This window comes from Labrus bergylta, chromosome 10 (assembly GCF_963930695.1).
Source record: "Labrus bergylta chromosome 10, fLabBer1.1, whole genome shotgun sequence".
NCBI classification, from domain to species: Eukaryota; Metazoa; Chordata; class Actinopteri; order Labriformes; family Labridae; genus Labrus; species Labrus bergylta.
Window position 1 is genome coordinate 13,843,394 of NC_089204.1, and position 19,115 is coordinate 13,862,508.

The 19,115-nt window shown below is 37.7% G+C and overlaps 1 protein-coding gene across 1 annotated transcript; it reads right to left on the reverse strand.

The window, feature by feature from the left end:
- Positions 1–5,809: 5,809 nt before the first annotated feature.
- LOC109992872 (gap junction alpha-5 protein) lies at positions 5,810–18,880 on the reverse strand. The gene is made up of 7 exons (XM_020645642.3): positions 18,448–18,880; positions 12,824–12,974; positions 11,750–11,914; positions 11,130–11,426; positions 9,290–9,355; positions 9,051–9,199; positions 5,810–7,496 (listed from the first exon to the last, which is right to left on the reverse strand). Exons 2-7 carry the CDS (start codon positions 12,890–12,892, stop codon positions 7,004–7,006), a joined length of 1,239 nt encoding a protein of 412 aa, XP_020501298.1. The 5' UTR covers positions 12,893–12,974; positions 18,448–18,880; the 3' UTR covers positions 5,810–7,003.
- Positions 18,881–19,115: the final 235 nt, after the last annotated feature.

The following is a 19,115-nucleotide window of genomic DNA, read 5'->3' on the forward strand; positions in this document are numbered from 1 at the left end:
CGGATGAATTGCAGGTGATTGGTTTGATTGGGTTGATGGGTGGAATTGATTGCATGACAAACACACAGACAGAGAGGACAAACAGGACATGCATGGAACTAGAGGGAGGCACATTTAAGACAGTGAAAGTCATGAGTCATTCCAACTCATGGAGATATTCTGACCCCTGGTGGTCAAAGATTGTATTTCACAACATAATTCATGACAGTCATGTCACGTTTAGGGCAAAAGGACGAAGCACAGATTATGTTGTGTTGTGAGTTACGCCAAAGTTTTAAGCGCATAAAAAAATGGTCATGTTAAGAGTGAGCTCTGCTTTATTATTCTGTGATTATCTGTACATTTAAGGGCCAAATACACTAGTGATTTGTGCCACCAAGATATGATGATTTATTGATGTATTGCTGATGATGTATTTTAAGCATATTGTGAAATGCAGTTCATGCTATTTTTTAAATAGAAATAATACTTGTAGTTAATGGTGACATTAATAGTACATGGTAAATAAAGATAACAAAATATAAATATACTTCCCCAGAGCCAGTTGTAAATGATGGCCGTCCTTTTGAGATAAAATAACAGTAGACACATGACAAGATTATGGATGACTAACTGGTGTGTTGGTAGGGGCGATTTTAGGATAAGACCGTTAGGGGTGCTCAGCTCCTAAAGAAATTGTGACAGAGAGTTCCTGTTAAATCCTCCTGCTAAACCACACACTTCTAAAACAAGAAAGATTTTACTACATGATGAAGTACTGTGATTTGTATTAAAAACAATATGAAGTAACATGAAGTAGCATGAGTTTTACTCCACAAAACAGTTTGTAAGGAGAGAAAAAGATGGAATATTTAATGTTTCCCAAAGTAGGCTATAAATTAATACCGTACAGGTATTATTATTATTAAATTATTATTTGTATGTTATTTTGTAAGAGAAAACAGGTGTGCAGACATTCAAGCAAAATGCATAAAGCTGCAGGACAAACAAATGTATTAACTGCAGAAAGAAGAGAAAAGTCTGCACCTCCTATGAGCAACTTTTATTTTAAACAGGGCAACATTTCCATCCAAAAGATCTTTCTCAGGCAAATGTGGCTGAAGACGAAAAGTATTTTCTAAAGTGAGGCAATCAGCAAAAAATCATTATAACCTTTTAAAGATTTATGAATGGCATTAGTGACGGATTACATTTGACTTAAAATGTTATTGATTATTACTACACATTATTCAAAATGATCGCAAATTTGGACAATTTCTGTAAAATGTCAAAAATCCCCTGTTAATGTTTTAAGGGTGCTGAGATGAAATAAAGAGTTGCTGAAGCACCTCTAAAAGGTCACATGAGGCCTTTTTATGTCGCAATATCATAGTCCGCAATGAAGATGGATTATAAAGCACTAAAACCGGATTTGACAGTAAACTGTAAACAGTAAACTGCTTTGGCTACAAACATGCACACACACCGTTTGTTTCTAAGGACACTCCTTGACATTACTCGTTTTTCTTTACCTAGCTCCTGATCATAAAGCACCTTTAATCAATGCTTTATAAAACAAAGGATCAAATGATAATTTGGAAAGGGGTGCTTGGCTTGGCGTGATGATGTATAGGAAGTTAATTCATAAATCTGCTGCTACTCTCAAGCTTCAGATATTTAGAGTTTCCTGCAATTTCTTTTTTTTACCTGGGTTCAACCTGTTTAGGTTCCCTCTGAATGCTTCCTCGGCACTTATTCCGTCTCCAGTGAAAAGCTCTGATAACCAAGTGTATATTAAATGCTCACTACAAAAATAGTACACAGTTTAAGTTAATGTCTATGCTAAAAGCTCATTACTTCCTCCAGGTTGGATTAGACCACAAACAGAGCTAAAGGGTGTGTACTTTTTTTTACATTTAGTTATCATCATTACAGAGAAGACTCCAAATGATTATTATTGTATATTCAGATGGACATTTAATAAGCAGCTGTTGGCTAACTTGTCATTTCTTCATGCTTAAAGGGCAATAGTGTCACAAGGTGTTAACACTCTTTTCATGTGGGCCCAAAACATAAAAAATACTTCTGGCACTTCAGGGTTAATAATCATAAATGTCAACCCCCAGGCAGAATCTTAACCCTTTATAGGCTAGAGCTTAAACACAATCAACATGACTAAGGTGTTTTTAAAAGACATTTGTTCTGTCACTGACCTGGACGTACATTTACCTCAGCTGAGTTAACTCTTATTTCATGCTATTTATGGGCTATAATGTCCTTTGTAATTATTGTTTCAGATTGTAAACAACAAACTATCGAACCTCTTCAACATCACACAAAGAATAATTAATTCAATGTTTTTATGCTGTGATACTAAAAAACAGTTTCATCGCACAGAACGTGTTCATTTGAGCACTGAAGTTATATATTTGGTCACAAGAGGGCACCCTTGTCCACCGACGACATTTGACTTTACAGCATATTTTTTGGAGGAACTGTGATTTACAGACCGCAGCAAAGATGCCAATTTTTGCATATCAAATTTAACTTTGTCTCTATACTATTACTACTAAATATGACTACTATACTATTACCACTCATAGTTTTTATGTTTTTATTATTTTATTATAAAAATCTTTTGCATTCAAGTTCAAGCAAAGGTTTTCATTTTGACCCTATACCAAATTGCCATTTCACAAGGTCAAGCTTAAATAGCAGATCAATCAATTATAATTATATTATTATCAGTGATATCCTCTGTAAATGTGTCTCTGAGTCATCACTGTCTACAATGAGGTACAAGCCCGAGTCCCGTCGGCTGTACCATTGTCGAAGCTGTGTTTACATGGATATATACCTTGGTTATAAAGCTGTTTTAGTCAAGAACTAGAGAAAAGAAGAATAACATAGCTTACTCACTGCTTATTTGGATGTCATATAAGTGTCTTTAGATCACGGTCATTCTGTGTAAATGTATGTGCAATGTGAAGCTACGAGCTAACTAAAATGTGCTAGCATTAGCCTGCTAACACGACAATGCAGGCCACAGGAAATTGCAGCTCGAGCAAAGGACACTTTTGTCCACCGCTTGCGCTTAATATTGCTTAATTATGGTGCATTCTAATTGATAAATCCTTCGTATGAACACGAGGAGAGAGGGGTTGGAGGTGTGTTGCTGGAGGAGAGCTGAGGCTTCAGTATGAAGGAGGTGTCACCTAACAGCAATTTGTTTAATGTAGGTGCCCAAAGATGACGTCTACTGGATCAAAAAGTTGTACATTCTTGTATTAAATATGAAATGATTATCTCAAATAGTAGAGTCAAAAATAATGTTTGACAACAGATAACCATTATTTGTTTACCATCTTTTCCTGACCTCAAACATTTGACTTATTGGTTAAATGATTGTCAAGATACAATATTAATAACTTACTGCCGTTTTATTTTTAGTAATCTATTTAAATAATCATTACCTATCAAAAATAGTAATCGCCTCTGTTTTAAAATTAATTAGCTTATAGTTTTCCATTCAACACTGTAATATAAATATGGCTGCATCAGATGGGAAAGAAAACAGAACCCCTTCAGTGTTACAGTTCCCAAACATTCCTGAAGTGAACCAAGCTGGACGTTTGCCATGGGAATCAAGCAGTATTTAAAGAAATTTCCCAGAGTGCCCCCTTTTATTTTTACTATTTTGCATCTCTCAGCAGTCAACTGTCTGGTAGGATGTTTGTCTGTCCTTCACTAAAGTTCTGCCATGTCCAGCTCTCATTGCAGTCTAATTTGGATATATGAAGGTGCTTCATACATTTCAATCTCTAGTGGACATAAAGATGGTTCACAGCAACAGTGGCTGAGCAGTTCTTAACATACACAACTGGAGTGAATTGTATCTTAATGTGGGGACTCAAATTATTAATGTGTTACAATAGTAACTTTGAAGTCACAGATTGTTGTTGAAGAGGAGAGTAATTCCCTTCAAATATAATTATTTTGTCATTTCATCAAAAGATTTCAATTCCATGTCTTTTTTAACTTACATGATCAACAAGAGCAGTGTTTTATTGTATTAAAGTTTACACATTAATCACTGTAATCAACAGAATAACTGTGATACTGCTGGGACAAAAATATTAGAAAGAATAAATTGCTCAGAAAAGGAAAATCAAATGTAGGCCCACAATTAACAGGGGAGGTCACACCACTATCGTTTTGTGATGTAAGATGCTTGAAAATGCTATTTAATAGGTTCATTATATTTCTTTTATGTGATCAGACCAGGAATGGTAGCACAGGTACGACTACCCCGATGAGCCTACAAGTAGCCTACGCCATATAAAAGTCTTGCATTCAAACCTGTATGTCGGTGTTTTCTTCAATTTAAAGTTCTTAATGTTCTGATTATATAGAAAACTAATTCCTGTGAGTGTTTCACTCTTATATTAAAGGGGACATAATGAAAAATCCACTTTTACGTACAGGGATTTTGAACATATATTTGGGTAGCCTGAGTATCTACCGACCCACAAAATGGGAAATAAACCCATCCAGTCTTTTGTCTGCATTTTACAACAAAGAGAAAAGTGCTCTGTTTCAAATTTGCTCTCCTTGTGATGTCACAGTTGGATTCTGGTAAAAAAAAAAAAAAATCCCCTCCCCTCCCCTGATATCTCCACAGATGGACTCCTAGAGCAAAAACGTTTGCACTGGTCTGCCATTTTTATTCTCGCTAGTTAATGAGTGATTTCTAATGGGAAAACTCAGGGGGGGCTCATTGCATTTAAAGAGACACACACACCAAAACGGAGCATTCTGAGAGAGCTGGTTTAAACAGGGTCACAAACCTCCTCTGGTGCTTGATTCATGTTATATTTTGACCAAAGCACAGCACAGATGTTTCATTTAGACCACAGGGGACTGTTTGAAAAGGTGAAAAGGGGATTTATTATGTCCTCTTTGATATCACAGGTCAAATATTTGGATTTTATTACTTTTGATGTTTATGGTTTTGTTTGTGTTCATGAGTTAAAAAAAAGACAACCTGGCATAAAAAGTACAGTATTTACTTGAGTATAAAGTTTATAAAGTGCCAAAAAATTTAAAACCTCAAGTAAAGTATTTAAATTAGTTATTAAACACAGTGTTTGAGTGTATTTACCTTATTACATTAAATTGTGTCAATGCTTATTAAATGTTAAAATCTTATAATGAATTCTAGCTGAGTTTTTATTTTTTGTATACTTAACTTACTCCTTATTCTGCTCGAGAAAGGACTCAAAACTCATCACTGACCCATGAAGTCAGTAGAGGGAGAGTGAATTAACTCTGTGCATGTGTCTATGGCATGGTGTACTGGTGTGACATGTTTGAAGATGTTCCCTCCAGGGGTTACTAAACTTAAAATTCCCAAGAATGGGATGTACTTTATGATGAAATTGCGGATAGACACACAGATAAATAGACAACCCAAAAGCGAAAATTGTAGAGGCGTAACAACATCAGGGGAGTTCATTTTTTGACAGCAGTCATGTGGGACATCACACTGTGAAGCTGCTCAAACCGCAGCCCATCTGATCACTTTATTATACCCATAACTGCATGACCAATGAAACACTTATCTAGAAGAATCTCTTCCTGATTCTGATGTGAGTCTGCTAGCCATTCAGATTGTGATTTCAAGCTTTGCCTACAACAAAAGTGGAAATATGTGCAGTAAAAAATACCAATTAAAGTAGTGACAAGCGCTGGGGGGATATGTTTTATCATGCCCCATGTTTAGCAGTCACATCACTGAAACAGCATCTTAAATATGAAACTACAAAAGAGGAAATATCCAACAATTTTTAATTACCATTAACAGTAGCAATCACATAATGATACCTGGCAAAATGTGCCATCTTCCTGTAACCACAATGTTGAAAAACTGTCTCGAAACACTCAACCTCCATTCAAAATAGCAGAGATTGCAATACACACAATGGATGTAAAATTGAAATAATGTGAAATCCTAAAACAGTGCAGAAATTCATGAGTCTATCTAAGAAAATCATTGTCACAAGAAATACCTTTAAAAAAAATTAAAACATAGATTGTGTAAAGTGAATAAATTGTAAGAACAAGGTGGTGTGAAGGTGTAATATAGGCAAACTCACTCAAGCCCAAAACACGGTAGACTCTTTGATATAAAGTCAAATGACAATGACAAAAAAAGTGTTCATGTTCCTGTTAATTCACTTGATAATGAAGAAGTCATCTTGTCCAATAAAAATTCCTTTAAGCCAGCAAATCAGTGAGTTCAGACTCAGTCCACAGGTCAAACTTTCATGGCTTTAGCTGTCAAAGTATTTCCAACATGACCAGCGTTGGGACTTTCACAGGCTTAGGATTCGATTTCTTTGGTAGATTCAAGTACTGCCAATCAGTCGGACATAGAGAAGAACCGTTTGCTTAACAAGACGCTAAATAGTATAAAAGATCCACCAAAATGTGCCATTGAAACTGTATCAATAACTGTAATATTAAATCACTTATATTTTGAATATATTGCAGGTTTTTATCTCAGGTTTGTAGGCATTCGACTTGCAGATAATGGGTGATCGATTTCTGCAGTTTCTTCTTTCTGATTAAAATAAGTTCTACAGCAGGAAGTCTTAAATTGGAAAAGTCAAATAGAAGAAACAATGTAACATTTTGATAATGTAAAACAGAATTTTACAGATGTGCACTTAATCTCAACGTACAGTTTCCCATGTTGACTTAAACACCTGAACTTCACATTATTGTCTGATTACTGTCAGTCAGGGGAAAAGTACAATCTTAAAGCCTGCTGTTTTCCCCCCATTTAATGAAAGCTCAACAAGGACAAATCTCCTCATCTAGTCATAGAGTGGATTTCACTCATTTTAATGCAGTCAAGACAAACCAGAAAGAAATTCATATGTAACGGGTAGGCTCAGATTCATCCTGCTGGCTTCTGTTAGAATTCAGAATTTATATAGCCGGTATGTGAATACGTTTTTTCCTACACGGAGAGGTCGCCTGCTCTTGTTCTGCTGCTCGTCCCGCTCGTTTTGCTCAATCTTCTTTTGTCCTTTTGACAGAGCCCTACATTCGAGCAAAGCAACAACCCGTCCGGGCTGCCATTTTGGATCTTAGGACAGCTAATCTCCCTGCTCCCGGGGCTGAAGCAGTTAGTGTCAGTCCTCAGGTATCCACCATCTTGCATCTGGGTGTTACTTCTCTCCTGCCATCCTGGGGAGTAACAACTCATCTGAAGAAGGTTGACTTCTTCCACAGCGGCGGCCATTTTGTGCTTCTCGGTTGCCATATTCTCAGAGTTTTGTTGGTTAGCCAGGCGGTGGTTGGGGAAAGGGAGGGGCAGGAAGTGTGAGGGTCCAATCACGCACTGGTTGAAGTCCGGAGGTGGGGTTGATGGTGGTGGAGGAGATAGAGAAAGCTGTCTGGCTAGTGAGGGATGAGGGGGAGCGACAACCTTCCCTTTGATTAAGAAATGCCTGCAACAAGAGTTACATCAGTTAGCAGATTTGATACAATCGCTCCTTTAGAAAAAGAAAAGTGATAAAAATCTGTAACTGTGCCAAGACCTTCAGCGAGATGTTTTGAAGACAGAAATGGTCTATTAATCTATTTCTGTTTATAAGCCTGACTGCAGTGAGACTCTCTGAAAAAACAAGCTTGATTTCTCTGATTTACTGCTTTGTTCTCACTTACATCACTCTACCTCTTCAGTTAACTCCGAAGCTCTCCCAACCACTAGCCACAACTGACGCATCCTTCTCATTCTGCGTCTTATGTTCTTGCTATTGGCTTTTTTATGAGCGGCATTTCAGATCTTCAGTGCTTCCTTTTCTCATGCAGTTGGCCTTTAAGATATCATTTTTTTGGTCTGAATTAATAAAGGGTTTAAAAAAGTTAATCTTAACCATAATGTCAGAGATATTTTTCAGCTGTTTATTTTTGATTGAACAGAAGTGAATGTACTTGAACAAGTACATTCACAGTACAAGTGGTTTACTCGAGAGGATGAGTTCAGCGACTCAATTTACCCAAGGTGACGCGTAGCAGACCGACCTGTCACTCAAAATAACTACACTATTACCAACAATCCAGTGGGGCAAAGACAATAAGTGGGGGGGGGGTTTGTACCAGGCTAAAAGCATTTTAATTTCTTCTGTAAAATATAGGTGTTTATGGGGAATGACTCACTTTAGGAATCAACCTCTAGTGGCAATTTAAAGGAACCGTAAATGTACGTGTGGCTATGTTGTTCTGATTGATCAGCTTCAGAGATATCTGCTTGGTTGTCAACTTTTTTTCTGCAGGCACAGTGGCGTCCACCCAGGATGACTTGGTTTGTTGACCACTAAATTGGATGCCGAATACTCTGAACTATGAATGAAGTATCTAGACGAGAGAAGATGGTCAGGTGATCAACACACACGCATAAAAGACACAAATACTCCCAAATGTCTTACTGAAGGTTTTGCCCTTAGGTTCAAGCCGAAAAACTTTAACAGTGTCTTTTTGTTCGACCCTATCCTGTCTGCTAAATAGCCATGTCATTCCAACTCTGTGCCCCAAGGTCTCAACACAGACTTCCTATTGGAGTTTTGAAGTCAACAAGCCCAACCCGAGCCTAACATCATCTGATTTAGCTAATAGATTTAGACTCCAAGCCACACACAACACTTAACAACTTTTTCAAACTATAAACAGTACTTTTTGTGATTAGAAATCTACATTGCCCCATAAAAAGGATATTTATCACATATGACGTTTATTTGACACTTTATGAAAAGCAGCCACATTTTCTTAACTTGTAAATCAAGTCACAATCAGCTCGAGTTTTTCATTAAAAGAGATCATCTTTATTTATTCAGCTAACAAATAGACCTTTAATACTTTCTACGCACAACCTCTGAGACTTCTGCAAAACTTGAAATATTGAAGAAGCAAATTTAAAGCATTTGTTGCCAGTCAGTCAGTCTTATTAGTTTTAAGTGTGACACTCAACTTGTTTTTCATGAACTCATGTTTGTGCTTCCTACCTGCAGCAGTGCCTCCATGCCAGGTGATGCAGCTCGAGCACGCTGAGGACCAGAGAGACTGCAGACACGGCCAACATGAACACTATGAAGACGTTTTTCTCTGTTGGTCGGGACACGTAGCAGTTGACCGGATGTGGACACGGCCAGGCCTGAGAGATACGAGGAGAATATTATTGTAGATCTAAAAGTCATGTTTTCTACATAAAATGTATGTAAATGTGATTGTATGTCTGTTTTACCTTGCAGACATACAGAGGATGGAGGAAGATCCCATACAGAAAGTACTGGAGACACAGAAACACCACCTGTATGGGTGTGCAATCAAAGTCACTTTAATAAAAACAGTAGAAGGAGTATTCAGATTACTTATTCCTGATACTCCGCTACAATTCATTTGGAATTACAATGGAAACAACACCAGGTATTCTAAGGGCCATTGAGCATGAGTCACTAAAATAATATGTCTGTCAAGGCAAAGGCTTAGCAATGTATATCCTCCCTATCTCTCTGCAGCAACTAAGAAACATAAAGGCAACTGCAAAAACCCAAACTGGATTCTTCTAAAAGCTAGTACACAAGCCAACTGGTAAAGTCAGGATGGCAAAAACGTCTTTAAATAAAAAGAACAATATTTACCTATACAGTGTAATAGAGTCGAAGTAAGAAGTTTTACATAATATAAATACTAAAGCTCAAGTATTGTAAAACTTTAGTTTATAGGAGTCAATGACAGATTTTTACAAGTGGAAATACAAATTGACAGTTTTTCTTTTCGTCTTTTACTTTATCTCCTTCCTGCTCCGTCTTGTGTGCAACAATAAAGTGATTTAAAGGGTTTTGTAATAAAAAGATATCAGCATACATCAGGAGCTTATCTATCACAAGACCAACAGGAATCAGCAGAGACGGAGAGAATACGGCCGACCGCTCCTACCCCTAATATAAACTGCTTAAAAACACTCCCCTCAAGCAAGCTGCTGCGGTTCATTGAGTCCAAAACTTCACAGTTTATTCTAGACTCTCCTCATCAGCAAGGCCTGGGGCACCCACTGACTGACTCTAGTCCTAAACCAACGGACTCTGCATGTTAGGGTGACTTAAAAGCTCTCCTTGTTTTTTTTTGTTTTTTACACCGAACATAAATATTTCATTTCAAGTGTTTGATGAAGCATGTTGTTCCTTCAAAAGAGTTATGAGGTGTAAATAACAGTGTTGGCGTATTATTCACAAAATACTCGCACAGAGTGATGTACAGTCCTGTTAGCTCCGCCATTTACACAGACACAGATTTGGCTTTGATGCCACCTCTGATGCCAGAAAAACATCCTGCCTTTGAACCTTTTATACCCAGCAGCACTGTGGAATAACAGGGCAACAGCCAGCCTTGAACAGGCTTTGTAAAAAAGGTACTTCAGTCTCCATGACTAACTCGATGTCATGTATTAAAACAAATCGTTATAGGTCAAATTGTTGCATTCTTTCTTTCGTTCTTTGGGGGGGCTTTTTTTTTACGCCTTTATTTAGATATAGGACAGTAGAGAAATCCGGGAGAGAGAGAGAGAGACAGTGGGGAATCTTGCCTCTGATGAGTGTAAATCAAATCTCACAGCACCGACTGTTCAATGAAATGTCTTGCTTTATGCTCTTCTTTGCTGTCCAGCTTCTCTGGAGGGAAACATCTGGCTGTTCAGATGAAGTTTTATTACAGGAGCAAAGAAGTCAGATGGTGTAGTGTAAAGAACAAAAAAGTCGGCCTTATGAGGAGGTAAAGGTAGATGGATATGTGTAATAAAACCAGAAGACGCTATTTTGTGTCCCATGTGTAAACCAAACATAAGTCACATTCTTCAAATCAATTATTAACCTTATAGCTACTACACTAACTCACTTTTTTGTGAGATTACTTGGCTGGTTGTGTACAGGAGATTCAATTTTAATTATTTGCAAACAACAGCTGCTAGTGCTGGTTAAGTGCAATAAAACTGAACCAAACCGTTCATGTTCATGAATTAGATAAACCCAAAACAATTTACTGAAAGATGCTGAAAGCTTCATTAAAAGTGAAGCGGTGCTCAGTACCTCCATGATGCTTCGTATCAGTATACTCAGTACGTAGGTCTGTAGCAGCGCCCCCCTCAAATGGATTCGACCTGCTGATAGGCCCTCTCTTTTTTCCTTTTCTTCATCTTTCTCTCCTTTTCTCCCTCGTTTCTCTGCTCCTCCTCCTCCTTCACCTCCACCTGGGTCTGCCTCTCTTCCTGCCCCCTCTCCTGCCTCCTCCTCTTGGCTCCTCCTTTTCTCCTCTCTGCGGACAGTGTGCATGGCATGTCCCATGTAGATCAGACTGGGAGTGGAAACAAAAACGATCTGGAGCACCTGCAGGGACATCGGTAACATTAACGTTAAAGAACAGGCGGTATTAAGAATATTGTGAACACATTAGCAAAACCACATCACAAAAGATGAGCTTATTTATACTCCTCCCCAGATATTTTGGATAATTTCCAGTCTTGCACATTTGTGTTATTTTGTGTGTTCCATTTTGCGTTGTTCACTGAATGTGGCTCCACACCGCCTCGTGTTTGGAAATGTTTTTATAACAACCAGTCTGTCATTCTAAACAGTTAGTATTAACCACAATTGACACATTTCCCCAAAGTCATCACATCACATGACATACTGTAAGTCATTCACATTACCCAGTATCGTATGTGTGCGATAGGAAAAGCCCGGTCATAACAAACGTTCTCGCAGCCCGGCTGTATAGTGTCACAGTCGAAATCTTCCTGTTCGTCCCCCCATGAAGACTCAGCAGCAGTCCCCAGCACCAGGATACGGAAGATAAACAGGATGGTCAGCCACACCTGTGGAGCAGACAGACAACAAACAAGATACACAGACAGACATGACACCATCAGAAACAATAATGTGGTGAATCTTTGTTCTGGGATTTTTTGAACCGTATAAAGTTGTTTAAGTGTGTATAATTATATAAAGACTGACTGCAAGAATTTAGGACATGCCTGCAGGACAAATATTTTCTTAGTGTATCTATTTGTACTTGTAATATTTCTATTTGTATTTCCTTAATTATTTTTATTTTATGAATCTTTTGACCTGGGAAATTCCTAATACGTTAAACTTCATTGAAACATGTCTACCACAAAATTTGACGTGCCCATTACTGCGTGACACATTTTCAGTCATTTGTCTCACATAGGAAGTCAAGGCTCTAAAACAAGTGAATATGATGATAATTAATGCAATCCTGAAGGAGTTTTAGATCTATTAAGTAAACTTTCCATATGAAAATGTCTAAACTTAATGTCAAATTGAACTAACGTTGTAAGAGCAGATTAATGCTTGCGTTAAATAGATTTTGTCATTGAAATGGTGTTTGTTTAACAATGGTGAGATCCAACGCTACTTCATGACATCTTCAGATTACGTCTTCTATTATTGTTGTTGGATTGAGAGACCTCTAGGGACAGAAGCTACAAACTGATTTCTTCAGTGGTTGTAAGATGCAAACAAACCAACATGACCTGAGATTAACTTTATGTCTCTTCAAGATATTCCAAGAAAGAAACCAGGAAACCATATAAACAGAAAGATCGGGAAATAAATCAATGTGTTATTTTGAGCGCAAATAAAACGTCTGTTTACCTTTTTTTTCCCAGAGGAAGTTAGTTTGGTGGTCTGCGAGCTGGTATGTAATGGGCAGTGTGTACATGTATGTGTGTGTTTTTCTGTGTGAGTTTGTGCGTCACTACCTTGCCAATAGAGGTAGAATGCTCCTGTACTTCCTCCAGGAAGTTTCCCAATAGGCTCCAGTCTGCCATGACCTATCACAAGTTCAGCACTGACTTTTCAACGCACCCAAAGATTGTCTCTCAGCTATCGGATTGTAGATTCAAGATTCACCTGAAAAACATGTGCAGGTTGAACATTTCAGGTTTATTTGAACAAAATAAGTTGTATGAGGTGATAATGTCTGAAAAAAAAAAGACTTCAACCATGTTTAAATTTTTCAGCATAATCGTGAACAGCTTAAAAGAAATATTTGGAGAACAACCTCCTTACATAGCCTATACTATCATACATATAAGTGGTTTTTTTTTATTGTCAGTGATTTTTACAAAACTAAATTTTACAAAACATGATATGTTTCTGTTGGATCTAAATTCTTGTTCTAGTTTTGTCTCATTTTGCTTCTGTAAGTTATTTTCTACATTTAGAGAATGATTTAAAAACAAATCTCAATCAATGGGTATCAAAGCCTGTCATTGTGAACCATGATTTTTTAATAACCTTAACGTATATTTGATTGAATATCAATATGTCATATCAATAACAGTAGGATCATGTGCATTATGGATTACGTGCAAAACGCTGTTTGATGTTTTGGAGTTTTTCACTGGTATGTGCTTCTCTTTTGTTTGCTTTTTATTTTAGTACTGTTATACTACTGTAGAGGCACCTAAATGTGCATTCCGGAGAGCCTGTGTCAGAGTTGTGTCATGCGACCCATTTGAAGAGGCTGTTGTCCTCATTACAGGAGTAGGTTTGGGACATTGACCCTTTGCTGCTCTAACCCTGTCTCTCTTCAGCATTGGGAGTGTACCATTCTTCAGAGTAATCATGGAACCAAAATTAATGCCTGCTTGTTTTTTTGTATGAAGTTTGACTGCAACTCTTGTGTTTTTCAAGTCTTGACTTGACTTGTGTTTGACTTGTGTTTTAATTTTCCCATTTTTCGGCCCTATTTTAATGACACTGAATGATACAAAAGCCCCACCACGTGTTTATTTCAATTAACCTAAGATATTCATGGAATAAGTTGCATGTTATTTTGTCTATGTTAATATCGGCTTAAAATACGACCTTTATGAGAATAGCATCTAGACGACTAAAAAAGTATTTCAGTTGTACTGGTTGTTGCTGTAACAGCTTACTTTGCGTGTTATGTGAGTGTGTGTTCTTGTATTATCTTGAACCTCTTGCCCTCTCTCCACCCGTCCTGACCCCATTTTTAAAAAAAATGTCTGTGCCCATTTCTTAGTTTAGTCTCACTCTTGGTTCCCACACTCAACTCTGTCTGTCTCAGGGGAAAGAAAACTAGATGAATACTGTAAACACACACAGACGCACACACAGGCACACACACACACACACACACACACACACACACACACACACACACACACACACACACACACACACACACATACACATACACACACACACACACACACACACACACACACACAAACACACACGTTTGATATTTATAACGTTAACAAGGGACAAGTAGAGTCAAACTGTTTCTATTCAAAACTATTTTATAAAAAACTTTTTTGTGGACAATCTTCTCTTGTACCTAGAAATTGCATTTGACAGAGGTTTTATTTTCGGTGTCTGAGATGGATATTCCAACATTCAACATAATTTCTTTGTAACTAAAGGGTTTGAATTAAAATAAATGTATTTTGCATAGAGTCAGAGGTGTTGGGTTTGAATTAAAAGAATTCTACAGTCAGTTGTCGCCTATGTTCTCTGATATGGCACAGCTCCCTGAAACTGCAAAATCGGTAGATTTCTAGTCACCACTTTCTGAACTTTTACACATTAGTAATAAAACTACACTACAAACAATTGAAATGTCACTCTGAACTATGAGTGCTGAATATAAGATAGACAAATATACATGAAACAGTGTTTTCCACAGGGATGCCTCAAGGGTCAGTGCTCGGTCCCCTTCTCTTCTCCATATATACCACCTCACTTCGAGCAATCATCTGCTCTGATGGCTTCACATACCACTGCTATGCTGATGATAGCCAGATCTTCCTGTTATTCCCGACAGACAACGTTACAGTCTCATCAAGAGTTTTGTCATACCTTGCTGATATCTCTAAATGGATGAATGAATGCCACCTGGAACTCAACCTTATAAAGACTGAGCTCCTTCTCATCCCAGCCAGTCCCTCTATGCAACCACAGATCAATATCCAGCTTTGTACAGCCACACTCATGCCCAAAAATTCTGCCAGAAAACCTTGGTGTCATGATTGATGACCATCTAACATTTAAGGTTCAAGTAGCCTCAATTGCCCGGTCATGTCGATTTGCCCTATACAACATCAGGAAGATCAGTGTCACTGTCAGAGCATGCTACACAGCTCCTGGTACAGACTCTTGTGATATAATGCATTGACTATCTATTGCAACCCCCTACTGGCAGGTCTTCTTACATGCACTATCCAACATCTGCTGATGATCCAAAACACAGCAGCATGACTGGTCTTCAACCAACCAAAAGAGCATATGTCACTCCGTTGTTCATCTTGCTCCACTGGCTTCCAGTTACTGCTAGAATCAAATTTAAAATCATGTTGCTTTCTTACAAAACAGTTACAAACTTAATACCTTCACTCTCTCATCGAGGTCTACACTCCCTCACGCCCACTATGCTCTGCCAACAAGAGGCATCTGATTAGGTGTGATTGTATTTGATTTAATGCCAAGATATTCTGGCGATATCCCTTGTTGACAAAAAAAATGTCAACTGTAGATTACCTTGATCCACTTTGTCCAAACATTTCCACAGAGCACATATTTCTGCACAAGGGCATATTATTTGCTTCGGAAACTACGGCCTTTCAATATTCATATCATGTTTGTACAACTTTAATTTGTACATTTCGGCATTCTCACAGCATCATTCAGTGTTTTAAGTCTGTTTCAGAAGATGTATTCATCAAAGCTTAATAATTTCAGATGGAAAACAGATAAAATTAACTCAACATGCCAGGGGGAGGGAGAGGCGGGGTCATAAAAACATAAAACCACATCTTTAGTGAATGAAGGAGTATGTATGTAAGATTATGATTTTTTTTTCAACTTTTCCATTATTTGCTTCTTGTCGCTAAGATGCCCCTCCCTTCCTGTTTTTGTCAAACTCAGCTATACATGTTTGTGTGTGTGTGTGTGTGTGTGTGTGTGTGTGTGTGTGTGTGTGTGTGTGTGTGTGTGTGTGTGTGTGTGTGTGTGTGTGTGTGTGTGTGTGTGTGTGTGTGTGTGTATTTATGTCTATCACAAGTGCTCCCATCATCATTAATAACAATATTACTTCCTTGTATAGACTCTTGCCTGACCTTTGCTTGCATTTGTGTGTCTATGTGTGTGTGCTGGCCCATTATCCAGCATTCTGTATTGTTCTCCATCCTGTCTAGATAATGGACACGCACACACACACACACACACACACACACACACACACACACACACACACCGTAAATCTTACAAGTAATTCAAACTTTCCAAATTCCTTCAAGCCGTGGGTAAACACAAATCCTACCATTAAAACAAAAATATATTAACTGAAAGAAATTCCTGAAATGACAACAATTTGATTTTAGGAACTTGTTGGTTGGTTGTTTTTTCAGCACATTACGTATCTACCTTAACGCGCATTTAATGAAACTTTGTTTAATGAATTGAGCCTTGTTAAACTTAAAAGATTATCTGTATTAAGATCTTGGTTCATTGGACTAACGATATTCAAATCTTTTTTTAGGAAGTATAAGCATGTTCCTCTGACCATGGTCACAAAAATCACCTTCATGGTTACGTAAAACAACGCATGTTTAAGCAATATCACTCAACGGAGAGTGTTGATACTTAATATCAGCAGTGATTCGATCATTCTGAGTTTGATTTTGCTTTTATACAACAGCTCTACATGTTTTGGCACTAGTACTAATAGAATGAACGAATAGAATGTCCTTGATAGAGTGAACTTGTAAAATCACGAGGAAAGCAGGACTGTTGTTTACAGATTGAGACGATGTGTTCTTTCTGGTTAACCCTCACCACAGAACCGCCTGGAGTACTCCAAAAATCATGAGTACTGCCCCATTTCTTGTCCTAAGCTCAGCTGATTACAGTATCTATTTTTATTATTAAGGCAGTCATACTACTTTTGATATTTTTTTACCTTTCCAAAGTAACCTAACTCTATAAAGTTATAATTTTCTTAACATTCAACTTAAAGAATATTAAAGAAATTACATGAAATAACAGTAAACCACTTGGCCTTACTAAAAGTGTTATGCCATAACGGAAAAGGAGAATGGTGACCTTTCAATAAAGTTAACCATTACGTCTGCTTCATATAAACAAGGTACCAGTGCACATCCAACCTACGTTCTCAGGTGCCGGTCAGTTGCAGGTTTATTTCTTTAAATATAGGTGACTTAGCAGATGCCTGGTCAAAACAAAGCAAACGGTGGTGACTCGTTAAGACTAGCTTCTTGTTTCATGTTTAATGTGTTCGTCAAGTGTTGCTGTCACAATCTATCAGATGGATTTGTGGATGTTTGTACTTGCACACATTTTAAAATGGACACATTGTATGTTGATACATAACAAGACACTCAATATACAGACAGTCAACATACCAACCTTGATTACAATAGAGGAGCGTTAAACAACTTTCCTTCAGTAATACGACAATCACAGTCACTATTTGTACACGTCAAAATACAGATGACTTGACTCAGACAGCTAGGCTAACCACTGTCTGCGCAGATGTAGCGCTTAGTGATCACATTAAAGCATAACCTTGAATCTACCCTACTGTGATTGGCTGAATGGGAAGGAGACATCTGATAGGCTGCCTACAGGCAATTCCCTGCTGAAATAAATGCATTTGGATTTCTATTATGCTGCATAACAATAAATATTTGTGTGAATCAGAAATATGTTTGTGAACCTTGTTTTTTTACATGTGTATATATTTTTTTAAATGCATAGGCATATACAATGATAAACACTACGGAAGAGGATTAGGGTAACTGAAAATTGAATTTACTTTTTATTTAGGATTCTGACTTTAAATCTCAGAATTCTGAGAAAAAAGTCAGAATCAAATGGTTTTTTTTCAGTGGCCCTAATCCTCTTCCGTAAAATACTGTCTGCATTGAAAAATATTTTTGTGGATAGAGTCATTCATAAATCACAAAATACATGAATCCTTCTGTGTGCGTTCATGATGATTAAGACCCATCAAACTCAATACGTATGCTGTTTGTACTCTCCTACATCAATAGATGACACATAGTGAGTCAGAAATCCACAGAAATACATCAATCCACTTCTCATGAGCTAAAAAAAACCTAGTATGGTGTGTTAATCTTCAGAAAGATCATTTTTCAAACAAATATATTATGTATCTATATAGTCGATGAAGTAAATCGTCCCCTTTATTTCACAAAGTAGCTATTTGAGTCTTATCATATATAACAATGCATGTATGTAAACATTTGGAAATAAGACATAAGAAATAAAGTCTGAAGGCAAAAGTAGTACATTATGTTAGGAATCCAAACTTTACCTGTTTTAAGATGCAGAGGCAGGGATTATCAGACGGCCTAAAACTTTCTGAAATGTTGGTAAAGTGATGTTGAGGTGCCTTTGAACAAGGCTATTCGTCCCCTTCCCCTGGTCCTTGACACCAGAAAGTATTTGTATGGTAGGTGGTCACACAGATCCAGATGTCTTTCACTTGTTTCGTATGTATTATTATTTTCCCGTTGTGGAACTTCAGTAAATTGTGTCCAACTGAAGTTGAGATGACAACCAGGGTCAGATGCCTAGAGAGCATAAATACAGACTGATGTACTAAGAGACCAAATCAGTATTCCAGAGTTATAAACACGAAAACATTCCTATGTTGAGTTGACAGTGAGAGAGTAAGTCCAAAAGAAGACAAGAGAGCAGTATGTGTCCAGAAGGCTGATCTGAAATATCAGTAATATTTCAGTTTGTACAAGCCTCCCTTCTCCCTACTTCCCTCCCTATCGCTCTCTCTCTCTCTCTCTCTCACCCTCCCTCCCTCCCTCCCTCTCTCTCTCTCTCTCTCCCTCCCTCGCCCTCTGTCTCTCTCCATCGTCTACATCTACAGCAGGGGAAGTGGGCCTGGTGCCTCCCTGCCTGCTATTCAACTCTTATGTATGTGCATGTGTGTGTTTGTAGTTTCTGGCATCTAAAGGAAGCCTGATA

What these genes read in the sequence shown, in the direction of transcription:
- LOC109992872 (XM_020645642.3), bottom strand. Translation starts at nt 12,892, where the DNA reads ATGGCAGACTGGAGCCTATTGGGAAACTTCCTGGAGGAAGTACAGGAG. An exon ending in TCGCACACATACGATACTGG is followed by an intron (nt 11,427 to 11,749) that starts GTAATGTGAATG and finishes ATGTCCCTGCAG; the next exon opens with GTGCTCCAGATCGTTTTTGT. An exon ending in TGATACGAAGCATCATGGAG is followed by an intron (nt 9,356 to 11,129) that starts GTACTGAGCACC and finishes ACACCCATACAG; the next exon opens with GTGGTGTTTCTGTGTCTCCA.